The sequence below is a fragment of the Peromyscus eremicus genome, chromosome 5, assembly GCF_949786415.1.
Source record: "Peromyscus eremicus chromosome 5, PerEre_H2_v1, whole genome shotgun sequence".
Taxonomy (NCBI): Eukaryota; Metazoa; Chordata; class Mammalia; order Rodentia; family Cricetidae; genus Peromyscus; species Peromyscus eremicus.
The window spans coordinates 127,169,610-127,182,394 of record NC_081420.1 but is presented as its reverse complement, the minus strand read 5'-3'; the positions used below and the strand labels follow the sequence as shown (position 1 = coordinate 127,182,394).

Below are 12,785 nucleotides of genomic sequence, written 5' to 3'. Positions count from 1 at the left end.
TTCACAAACAGAAAAGATGATGAATGAATGGTGTCCTTGACTTGGGGAAACTTAAAATATATACAGTTGGGTCCTCACATGATAGAGAAGAAACAAACTGTCATTAGACCTGACCCTTGAAAGACAGTCTCACACTCACTGCAGCCACCAAGCTGTGGCAAAATGCATCACTGGTACCAAGACCAATATCAAAAAAAAAAAAAAAAAGGGAAAGAAAAAACCAAGAGGTCCTAACTATTCTTTTAATTGGGATGAGAGAGGGAGGAATTCATCTGCTTTGCATAAACAGATGAATGAAAGCATCACCGATGCTTGTGACTGACTCCTATACCAATTATACTACATTTCTTTCTAAAATATTCTTTTAAATCATGTGTGTGTGTGTGTGTGTGTGTGTGTGTGTGTGTGTGTGTGTGTGTGTGAGTGTGACTGACTGTGGGTACATATGTGTATATGCGTGCAGGTGCCTGCAGAGACAGGCAGCCTGAAACCCCTGGAGCCAGTTACCAGTGGTAATTAGCTGCCAGATATCAGGAACCAAGCCTGGATCCTCGGGAAGAGCAGTATATGCTCTTAACTACTGGGCCATCTCTCTCTAGCCTTGAAGTGTGTTTCTTTTGATATCTGGATAATCAGATGCCTGGATTAGGAGACTCAGTAGTGAATTTCAGAAATGAATTAACCTCACTTTCTCTCTCGATAAAGACAGACTGTTGGGGGAAGGAATTCACACTTCTATTTTTACATCCCTGAAAAAGTCTTAGAATGTAGAAAGAACAGATTTACACCCCTCAAATTACACCACATGCAATATAAGACATTTCCCCTCAAAAGTAAAATTTATATTAAACATTTAGAGAAAGTAAAATCAAAACCATTTTTTTTTTAATTTCAGGATCTCCACAGAAATTGGCCTATAACAAGCATTTCTATTTCTTAATTACAACATGAATAGACTAGTAGAAAATCAAGCCAATAGCTGACCAAGTTAGTGAGACACATACTTCCCATTCCTAGAGAGACACTTTCACCAAATACTTGAACACCAAAAGACGCATATAACCCTTGGAATGCAGATAAACCCACACAGATCAAGCAACTTGAGTTTCCCAAATTCTGAGCATGTTACCTGTTTCCCATGCACCAGAAAGGTGGTAATGTGAGGGGCTATAGAGGAGGAAAATTTCTGGGTAAATGCAGCCCCGTACCGCACAGCCAGCCTGGGGGCAGTGGAAAGCCATAAAAGGGAGAATAGAATAAATAAAGCTTCTGGAACTCGATGGTTTAAATACAACAGTCAGCATTTCTAAATGTTTGCTAACTAGTGTTTTATCAAAGACACAGTATAATGCAGAAGCAAGAATTGGTTTTGCCTAGTGCAAATGATACTATAGGTACATGAGAAACACACGATCTATAAAAACATCTACTGACTGCATGTCTTACTGTACTGAGAACTTACAGTGGAAAATTGAAATATTTAAGCTGGGTGCTTATTATTTCCCTAGGTAGGAAGAGTGCAGTTACCATAAAGCAGAGATGTAGCACTTAGTTAGAAATTATTTTGTCCAGTCCCCTTATTTCAGAGAATAGAAAGCCGAGGTTTACTAAGATTAAGGGAGTTTCATAAGAAACAACTTGAGACTTAATTGCATCAAAATGCAGAGCTGCATATTTAGGTCTACTCTCTTCATTGTGAATTTAAACAGCTTTATTCATGACTCTTTCAACTTAAGTGATGAGATCATCATCTTTCATTATTTTTGCTTAGGATTAAATGGTCTTTTATCCTAAAACAATAGAACAGATTTTCTGAACTTAAGATGGACCCTAAAGAACCTCCTCAGGATAGTGCAGCACAGCAGAATCACGGTCCTGCCATCCCAGTGAGGGAAGACTCAATCCCTGCAGGGTTCTTATCCCCAGAGATCTTCCTTTAGTGTCCTGTGACACAGGAACACCCTTCAAAAGGCTGAAGGCAAGGTGCTGTAACTTTAGAGCTTAAACATCAAAATGAAGATAAGCACCATCTGTAAGAATCAACTGTTATCGTTAAGGTACTGAATATACCAATACAAAAATGAAAACACAACAAGGAAACAATACAAACCAAAGCTTTTTGGTGCCAGCTCTTCTATACACTCTCTCAATGTGATCAGACACAGTACCTAGACACAGGATAAGAAAAGTCTTCATTGAAGAAAGCTTTTAATTAAACACACAACATTTATTTCCCTTAAATAAACAAAAAACTCTTAAATCTTCATTTTGTTTTGAACTAATTGGTTTTAATATGTAACCCAAAAAAGAAGCATGTGGTCCCAGCACCTTTATGATTTGTTAGTGCTTTCAAAATTTAGTTGTTTTCTTAACTAATATGTAATCTAAACTTTTAAGCAAATACAAATATTATTTTAACTTTCTACAGAAACAGAACATAGTAAAATAATTAGGCAACTAGGTCTATACCTATTTTTTTCAGTGAAGGGTTACTGTTAAGTATGTGAAGCTGTGATCATCCAACAAAAACTTCAAAGATGCACACTTAGGCCATCCCCTGGGATTCACACTTTGACCAAGACCCACATGTGGTCAGCCCCCACACCCCCAGGACTCACACTTTGGCCATGGCTTACATGTGCTCAGCACTCTGGTTTTGTAAGAATCAACTGTTATCGTTAAGGTACTGAATATAACAATACAAAAATGAAAACACAATAAGTGTTTTCATGGACTGGTTTTGTCAATAAGAAACAATGTGACAGAATTGAGCACCAAAAGTTAGTATGGATAAGGAAAAAGATCTTTAAAATTTCCTATCACTTATTTTTACAGTCTTAAATTAGATGAAATATAGCCAGGTTCCACGGATGCCTGCAAACACTGGCTTGGTGATGCAGGCTGTATTCCAAGCCACTCAGCTGAGGCTGGAGGACTGCAAGTGCAGAGCTTGCCTGGACCATGGAAAGGGTCAAAGGATAGATAGTGTGCACAAGCTAGTGAGGCCGCCTCAGAGGAAAGAGCAATAACAGGGCTAGAGATGCAGCTCAGTGCAGAGCACTTGTCTAGCATGCACAAGGCTGAGATTCAACTCCCAGTGCTGCAAAATAAAAACAATAAAAAAGCAATACTAAAGTCTTTTGAATATCTAAGTAAAAGACTTTTATATTCAAGTTTATAAAAAAATTCTTTGAAAATATTTCCCAGTAATAAATAACTAAAAATAAATAAAAACCCCAAAATAACTCCCAGTATTTTATTGTATAATATTTTAATGATTTAAAAGATTTAAACATTGCTAAAATAATTATTTAAAATTCTAGATTCCTAGTAATATGTTGAATTCTTTTTTTAATTTTAACTTAAAAATATCTTACTTCCTTTTGGTTTAACTAGAGGTTGGATGTCAATGACTGTCCTTAACACAATTAAGATTCTGCTAATACTTAGTATTAAGACTTAAAAAATAAAAGATTTTGTTTGAAATCTGCTTCATAATACTGGAGAACTGTGACTGCTACAATAATGCAGAAACTAGGGAGGCTTTATCTAAGTGAGTTTAGTTCATTATCAGAACTGTGACTATTAGTGCAACAGTGGCATTCAGGACCCTTCCACTTTAACCAAATTACCCAATTAACCAAAATGTACCCCTGAACAGTGTTTTGAGACAAACCCAAAAATCCCATGACTAGAAATTAAACATTTTTCAACATATCCTATATTATTCTGTACCATAAAATGCCAGAAACAGATCACGATATAGAACTTAAGGATTCCTCACAGCAGCAACCTAACATACAAATGTGGACTTCAAGGATAACTGTGTCTCCTCTTCAGGGCAGAGTGGATACAGACACAATTAGAAATGAGTTATTTTTCTATTGATTACCTTAAGAGCAAAACTCTATTAAGTGCCACATTCTGTTCCAAATGGCTGTTACAAACCATGAAGAAGCCAATTTTCATAAATGTAGCTATTCAATACTATTCTCGAAAAATTGCAGGAAATAAAATGGGAAACAGCAATGTCAATAAGCAACTATAGGGTGCTCAGAAGTTCTCAGTCACAGGCAGAATTCAGGCTTTAGGAACAGTCAAGCACAGACACGAGCTACTACATGGGAGTCATGTCTGAGTGTACTGCATTAGAGGGTGAAGGAATGCCTTCCATTTAAAGGGGTGAAGATTTAATGGAAGAGGAAATAACTTAGAATAGTGGGCATTTTTATGCATGTTTGTTAGAAATTCCTCTTATATTATCTTATAAATAGAGGTCCTCTTATACATATGTCCCTGCTCATTTACTCTTACCTTCCATTGTGATGAAGTTAGGGCCCTCTCTTTTGAGCAGTATACCCAGCAGGATGGTTTGACCAGCCAGACAACTGCAGTCCTGAAAACATCAATTGGCATAAGGAACTGGGATGAAATAAGTATCAGTAACCATAGGATTTAACTAATAATAAAACCACATGAAGCAGAGAGGGAATAGCCTGATATGGAACTAAAGAAAGATAAGATGTCATTGATATAATAAATATAAGATGACATTACAGACGTGTTGGTCTGAGATGCCTTGAAGGCAGAGGATACACAGCCAGGTTCTGGATATAGCAGGATTTAGTGATCAAATATTCCAGTAAACAAAACAATTGGTGGACAGATTCTACAGTGTGTACAAATATTAATACACTACTATCTGATACTTGGCCAAGTCACTCTCTTTCTGATTTTACTTACTTATAAATGGGAGACCATGCTACTACTACCATGGTGTATGGAGAGACATATGACAGGAAGGGACACATAGAGAATATTTATATTTCAGAACACTGTGTATGTTCTTTGTGACTGCTATGGGATATTTTTGTTTATACGGATTAATAAGAAGCTAGCCATGACTGGAAGGAAAGAATCTAGTCTACATGCTCAAATCTGTGTGGCCCAACAAGACCCAGTGTTTACAGCTCTACCAGTAAGGTTTCATTTCTTTTTATAAGTGTGAATAATCTCAAGAGAGATTAATAAATTGCTAAAACACTCATGTGGGTACAGAAAGAGGACTATGTTCCTCAGTGACAGGAGAGACAAAGCACTCATTGGAGCTAGACTCCGGGGCAGGAGAGCTATGGATGGAGCAGAGAGAGAAAAGAGCGTCGAAAGAAGAATATGAAGAACCCATAGGCTGCCATCACTGACTCAAACAACTCCAATCTGAGAAAGCCTATTCATCTGCACTCTTTCATGCATCCACACCAACCCTGGCCCAATAGGACAACTTTTCACTGCTTGCCCTGGGTACAGACCAGCCACCTGTTTCTCTTAGAGGACACAAAGAAACACAGCCTGACTGGGAGGTTCTGTTCTGGCAGGTATGATTATATCTTGCTCACATTCAGCTTCTGGAGGATTTCATGGGTGGGTTTGTTTCTCCACTCGGTAATGGTGATGTCCGATTCCTGTTTCATCTCAGGAGCATCTACAGTACTGCTCTGTCGTTTGACTTTTGAATGCTTGGGAAATTCTAGTTCTTCAAAGCTCTTAAATTCTGGAAGTCTGGAAATCAAAAGAAAACATTTCATATTTTCCACTTTTTACTATAATCACAAGAAATGCAAAAACCAAGTAACTCTAGGGAACTTACTTTTCTGTGTCACTAATTCGTAGGAAGTCAAGCTGCTCTACCACAGCTCCAGATATCAGTGTCTGAAATGTGATGATTGAAAATGTTTACATCTGTCAAACTATACTCTATGCGCATACTTTTCTATAAGCAATGCTGAAGCTTACTTAAACATGATTCTGAAGTGATTTCCTAAATTCAGAGATTTCTATATGTAACAAATGAAAACAGAACACAAACATCTATAAATAGATTGCATACACTAAACAAAAAAGTTCATGAGTCATATTAAATAGGAAAGCCACCACGAGATGGTCTCTCTGTTACCTGAATTTTAAGCATTTATTCATTTATTACAGTGCTGGGGATTGAGCCCAGAGTCTCCACTGACTGTTTAAACCTCCATTTTTATATGCTTTATTTTAAAGTAGGTTCTAAAATATTTTAGCATTTATTAAACATTTAGAAAATGAAGTACTAAATTGTTTTGGGGAAAGGCAATAGAAAATTATACCCTGGATTCTGATATTGCAATATATTTCAGGGCCGTCCAGTGATGTAATAATCAACTCTCCCTTTTACAGGATCATGAAGGTAATGATTAACTAAGTGATTGCATCTCTGAATTCTGGCATGTGGCAGCCTATACTTGGTCATTTTCTATTTTATTACTTCTCAATTATAAGTTGGGTAAACTAAATGAGTCTAATCTCAAACACATTTTTTACTTATCAATGTATCATGGTGAGTAGTATGAATAGATGATTATATATAATGGTTTTTAGCATTACTTATTACTTTTAATAATCTATACTACTGTCAGAAAATAAGCTGAAAGGTATTTTTTAATTAAGTATCCCTATTAAGATCATCTTACAAATACCATTTTATCCTAGTTTGATTCAAATATGAAAAAGCAGTGGGAAGAAGATATTGCTTTTGGTGGCAAATTAACCCATCATTTCTCTAGTGGAAATGATGAAAGAGGAATATTCATGAATACACACGATGCAGGAAGGACATACAACACAGGCACACCAATCTTCCTGTAGATAAGGATAAGAAAGCCAAATGTGCAACCTCTGTGTACATTTCAACATTGCCCAACTATAAGTAGACTGCTCTTAGATTATGAACTTTCTAAGGGCATGGTCTTTGTCTGGATTTGTTGAATGGTGTTTCTTAACGCATGAGCTCATAGCTATACATCTTGTTCTTTGGTAAAGTAATTTGTTAGACAAATTTTAATGGGTCATATGCAAGAATTGTATTAGGTGCTAAGGATTAGTATGAAAAAATATATGAAATCTTTGCTCCCTTGAAGCTGACTGTGGTGGTTCAAAAGAAAATGGCCCCTAAAGGGAGTGGCACTATTAGGAGGTGTGGCCTTGTTGGAGAAAGTGTACCACTGTGGGGGCGGGCTTTGAGGTCTCTTTTGCTTAAGCTTCCCTCAGTGTGACAGTCAGTTGACTTCCTGTTGCCTGCAAGATGTAGTACTTTCAGCTTCAGCACCACATCTGCCTGCACACTGCCATGACCATCTCCCCATCATGATGATAACAGATTGAACCTCTGAACCTGTGAATGAGTCACTCTGATTAAACGTTTTCTTTATAAGAGTAGCCATGGCCATGGTGTCTCTTCACAGCAATAAAAACCCAAACTAAGCCACTGACCTTATGAGTATGTCTATGAGATGGATACTATAAACTTAGTGCAAAGCAGAAAAATAAATGCTAAGTAGAAGTAAGGACAGTTGGAAGATGGGGTACTAGGGCAGAGGAATTTGAGGAGGCAGGTTAGCCATTATATGTACATGACCCGGAAAATTTCTCTAAGAAGATAACATGTAAACTAGACACTGGGAGGAGGACTGTAGTCAACGCTCAGGCTGAAGGAGGACTATCAAGTGCAAAGTTCCCAGGGCAGGAACATGCACGGTGAATTTGAGAAGCAATAAAGAAGACAGCATGGCTGAATAGAGTGGCGGGGAAGTTGGTAAAAAGCCATGGCCATGATGCAGGTGCAGAATTTACCGATCACATGAACCCTCTTCAGGACTCTGGTTTCCACTTTTGTGTGTGTGAGAAAAGAAATCACCAGAGGTTTACAACCCATGTGACTGCCAGTTATAGGTGGGTATGACAAAGCTAGTTGTCTATAGTATAATTCAGGAGATGACAGAAAAATCTAGTGAGGGACAATGGTATTCTGCATCATGGTGTCAACACTAGGAGAAGCGAGTTAGAGTCTGGATACACTCCGAAGGTACAGACAACAGGGTTTAGTAAGTGATTATCATGTAGGGTTTGAAAAAACTACCAAATTCTTAAAGCCAATAACAGTATTGAAAGCACACAAATGAAACTTGTATTTAACATTTTATATTTATATAGCCTACTTATCCTTATTGGATATTTCTGTTCATAAAGTAAATGTTTACCGTAAGTTAACTGGCTAATGCCAAATCTCCATAGATTAATACTCTATAGGTTTCAAATTGAAAACATCACTTGGTATTAGAGGGTATTAAATTAGTTAAAAATACTTGATTTTTCTGGAAGAGGATGCATAAAAGGAGGCAAGAGTGCTCAAGCTGGAGAACAATGCGTGCTTCTGCTCAGAAATTGAGAGGGCATGCTGTGATGTTTGAATGGAACAATGATTCCTCCTGGTTGGATGCTACAGCTCAGGAAGCAAAACAGCATGTGACCCAAGTTCCTGTAAAAGCCCAAGGTTAATAAGCCAGTCACTTGTCCACCTATGAACTTGTTTCCTCAAATACCAAAATGAAGTTAAGCTACCAAAGTCTAAAATTCTGCTTGGGAAACAGCCACTGTTCAAGCACCTGACTGGTACAACTGGGTAAACTGAGGTGATGACAACAGAGCAGGAAGAGAAGCACAGAATAAAACTTGTTAAACACAGAGAGAAACATGGCTGCCCGGAGATGAGCTATCCAGAACCAGCAACATGCTGATGTTTAGAAGGTTACCTGTAGACGATCAACATGAACTTTGACTCCTCCAATTACTCCCTTTTTAAAGGCTGCCAGCATGTCTAATATGGGGTTGAACCTGCTACCTCTAGAATAAAGCAGATAAACAAAACAAGTTTATTAACAATAGAACAGGAAATTAACAATCAAATATTTGCTATATATGTGCGAGAGCTTGCAACATGCTAAGAATACAAAAATACCAGGAGGCTCTGTTTTCAAATGTTCTGTGTTAATAGACAGAAGGCAAGTGAAGCTTACTTTCTAGAAACATAGGTATTTTACTTTTAGTTATATGATGTGTGTGACTGTGTAGGGGTGTGTATGTGTGAATGCAGTACCCACAGAGGCCAGACAAGAGCATAAGACTCTCTGGAGCTGGAGTCACAGGTTGTTGAGGACCACCTGGCATGAGTGCTGGGAACTGAACTCAGTTCAGGTCCCCTGCAAGAACCGTATAGCTTTTTAACCGCGGAGCCATCTCTCCAGCCCCACACTTTACTTCCCCATCATCCTACCTTATGTTGTCTTCCCGGATGAGGACAAGGAAAAGTGGGCGTCCGTGCATTTTCCAGTATTGCTTAATGAACTGTAGTGCATTCTATCAAAAAATTAGATGGAGGTAGGATGGCATGGAGTAATATCTGAGGTTACTCAGGGTCATTAACTGGAGGCAAAGAGCCCATGACACTTGTAATAGTTGATAATCAAACCCTGGGTAATTTAGGCTGCTCAGAAGTGCAGAATCATTTTCATGTTACACTTTATTCTATGTTTTGAGGCTCTGACTTATTCACTTTTTTTTACCCCCTCCTTTCATGTTTTTCTCTCCCTATAAAGGTACAGCTCATGAATGAACTGAGAAAACATTATCTCCAGAAGACTGTCACTACCTTTCACTACAGATTAGTGCCAAGAGACAGAAGAGACTGAACTGGACCTGTGGAAACCATCAGTTTCGTGCAGAGAGCGCTTGGAGTAAATATGTATTCTCATCACCATCACAGAACTTTTCACCACATGCTCATCACTTTTTGAGTGTTTTACATGTATTAATTCATCAGTTCCTCAGAACAGTCCTTTTATTATCTGGTTTTGCAGATGAGACAAGAGGGGCACAGGAGCTAAGTGACCTGCCCAGTTAATAACCGAGTCAAAACTTCAGCAGCTGCAGTCTGGCCCAGGTTGTGACTATGGTTCTAAGCCTCTCTGCTCTACATACAGAGTGGAGTGGAGCAGAGCTTAACCCATACAATTAGAGGTTAGTCGAAGTCCTACTGGACAGTCTTTACAAATAAAATTATTCTGCTAATTCAATTTTTGCTCAAAAAGAGATGTAGTACTATTAGTATCACAGAAGCTCAGTTTTAAACTATATCTTTTCCATTTCTAGAAAAGTATGATTTTATTTTAGCACGGTCAGAATCCCAAACTCTACCAAGGCACTGCTTTACTCAATGCTGCACAGTGTCACAGACACCCAGGAACTCTCCATTTAACAATACTTGACACAAATCAGTGTGAACAAAATCATCTCTTTTCAGAGCTACCTTTATGTCATCTATCAGCAGCAGAACGTCCTGAGACATATAGAAATCACTCAGGTCAAAGATGATGGGATAACAAACCACAGTCTTTCCTAGAATGCGATAAATCTGCAAGAGGAAATAGAAAGCAAATAGATACACAACACAAAGGTGCAGTATCCTAAGTCTCAACAACAATTAATGCTAATACTTATTTCTGAATAGGCAAAGTAATAGCTTACAAAATCCATAAAGTATTAATTTTAAAGTTTTTTTTTTTGCTTGAGTCAGTATGACAGTAAACTTAAAGTAGAACATTCCTAATGAGGTTGAAAAACCCTACGCTTGAGTAAATATTATTATAAATGTTTTACAAAGCTTAGAAATAACATGCAATGAGATGTTCATATATTCCCAGAATGCTTCAGTAATATGAGACACAATAAGATTTATGTGCAGAAATAATTCAAATAACTGCCTCAAGCACATAATGAAATGTGACAAGGGATGGCCAGAGGCCAAGCATGACTTCAGCATGCAGAATTACTACCCAAAGCTACTCCATGAGGAAAGCGCATACTCACCTTTGATGTACCAAGGCAGCCAATGGGTCTATCCGGCCTTCCAGACAATCCTAGCTTTTCATTGATACCCAGATGGAAATAAGCCTGTAAGATACAAGTCTTACTAATGATATTTCTAGAGTAAAAGATGCTGCCGAAGAACCATCTAGGATCAACAAACTAGTCAAAGAATGGTGGATTTTTGGGTAATTGAGTTTTTGAGAGCAAAATTTTAGATTTACTTAGCAACATTCTAAACTATGACACTGTTATTGTATTGGTGGAAGTGTACAACCTGCATGGTTTTGATTCATAAAGCAATTTAAAAGAGACAAATGCTCTCCTTGTCATTACAAAAACAAAATAAATCCATCCGCTTAAAGTTAAAAAAAAAAATCAGGGCCTTACATCTTCTACCGAGTTTCTACTTTCAAGTACATTTTATGAAAATAGAATCGTTTTTACTGATTTGTTTCCTGATTACATGAATTTCAAAGTACTCCAACCCAAAATGTTGGTCTTGTTTATTTTCATACCTTATGCAACAATTATTTGACTCTGATATATTTTGAAAGGGGTGTGTAAGTTATTGTGTAAGTCCAAAGAAGCATCAAGAGACTCTTAAAGGACACACGTTAAATGTATATCCACAATATACATATGGATTAATGGGCACACATTTACATAAATGGCTCCTATGATATATAGTCTTCTTGATGTCACAGTCATTGAGCTTATCATGGCTGTGTTCCAGACAAGAGGCACTAGGGGACAGGAAGGTGCCACAGTAGAACATCCATCACTGGAATTGCTACAAGTTAAAAACATCCAACCAGGAAGGCCCCCTTTACCCATGTAGACTCCACCCCCGATGAAATTAGCTCTCAATTATTTGTTATTTAAAAAACACTTTAAGTAGTATCTTTGGACAGTATGTAATTGTATCTACAAGATAATTTCTTAGACTTGTTTGACCAAAAAGACTGTATATATAATGTTAAACAATGTATCTTAGAGGAGGAAGCCCACAGAGCAGCTGGTTTGGAAGACAGGTTGTAGCCACAATCAACAAATACTCTTCCATCTTGACACAAGCACAGGGAAGCTGGGCTCTTGGTCATAAATTTGTCTTAAGCCATGTCCCACAACCAAGGTATAAATCCCTTGCTATCACCATTTTAAAATAATAAAGTGTAAATGAGGACATGCTTCAGATACTGTATAATGGAATGTCTTCTACTGCCTCTGTGAGCCCATAGCATTTTGTAGGAATACCTATTGTAGCTGTTATCAATGTGAACTATAATTAACTGGTTTGTTTTTTTCTTAATGTCATATATACCACTAGACTCAGAGGTCATTTAAGTGACACTCAGTGCTTTGCATATTCCAGATGTTTGCTGATGAATGGATAAAAGCCACATTCAAGTAATTTTTTAAATCTATGCTGACTATCCTTTTACATATGAATTGCATGTAATCTGTTAGAAAATTATCTACCTATCATTAAAAATGTGCTTATATTAATTAGACTTGAAGAACAAGCTTTAGGTTAATTTGCTTTGAGGCCATACTTATCAAGGACTAACCAGGCTACAATCCACAACCCCAGAGAAGCTAGGTAAAGAGGAGGATCCTAAGAGGGTCACCCTAAGAGGATCACCCCAGGAAGGGGAAAGAGTTAAGGTCTCCTGGGTAAACTGGGAGGGAGGAGTAGAAGGGAGGGGATGGGAGATGGGAACATGAGGGTTCGAGATGGCTGAGTTGGGGGAAGGATGGAGAGGAAGAGCAATGAAAGAGAGTGGACCATTAAGGGGATGGGGAAAAATCTGGAGCTAGGGGAATCCCCAGAACCTCAAAAGGATATCCCCAGCTAAGACTCCTAGCAATGGCGGACAGGGTGCTTGAACTACTCTCCTACCCCTGTACTCAGATTGGTGTCTACCTAATGGTCATCATAGAACCTACATCCAGTGACTGATGGAAGCAGATGCAGAGACCCACAGTCAAGCTCTTGGCCAAGCTCCTGGAGTTCAGTTGAAGAAAGGGAGGAGGGATTGATTATAGGAGCA

General features: G+C 38.0%; 1 protein-coding gene across 3 annotated transcripts in view; it reads right to left on the bottom strand.

Moving 5' to 3' along the window:
• Phkb (phosphorylase kinase regulatory subunit beta) overlaps positions 1–12,785 on the bottom strand; it is a 206,236-nt gene that overhangs the window by 35,013 nt on the left and 158,438 nt on the right. For all 3 annotated transcript variants that reach the window (XM_059264496.1, XM_059264498.1, XM_059264497.1), the window contains 8 exons: positions 10,735–10,818; positions 10,175–10,279; positions 9,143–9,225; positions 8,622–8,712; positions 5,648–5,709; positions 5,397–5,559; positions 4,315–4,396; positions 2,111–2,168 (listed from right to left, as the gene is read on the bottom strand). In XM_059264496.1, the coding sequence (XP_059120479.1) occupies positions 2,111–2,168; positions 4,315–4,396; positions 5,397–5,559; positions 5,648–5,709; positions 8,622–8,712; positions 9,143–9,225; positions 10,175–10,279; positions 10,735–10,818 (728 nt within the window). The remainder of the gene's footprint in view (positions 1–2,110; positions 2,169–4,314; positions 4,397–5,396; positions 5,560–5,647; positions 5,710–8,621; positions 8,713–9,142; positions 9,226–10,174; positions 10,280–10,734; positions 10,819–12,785) is intronic.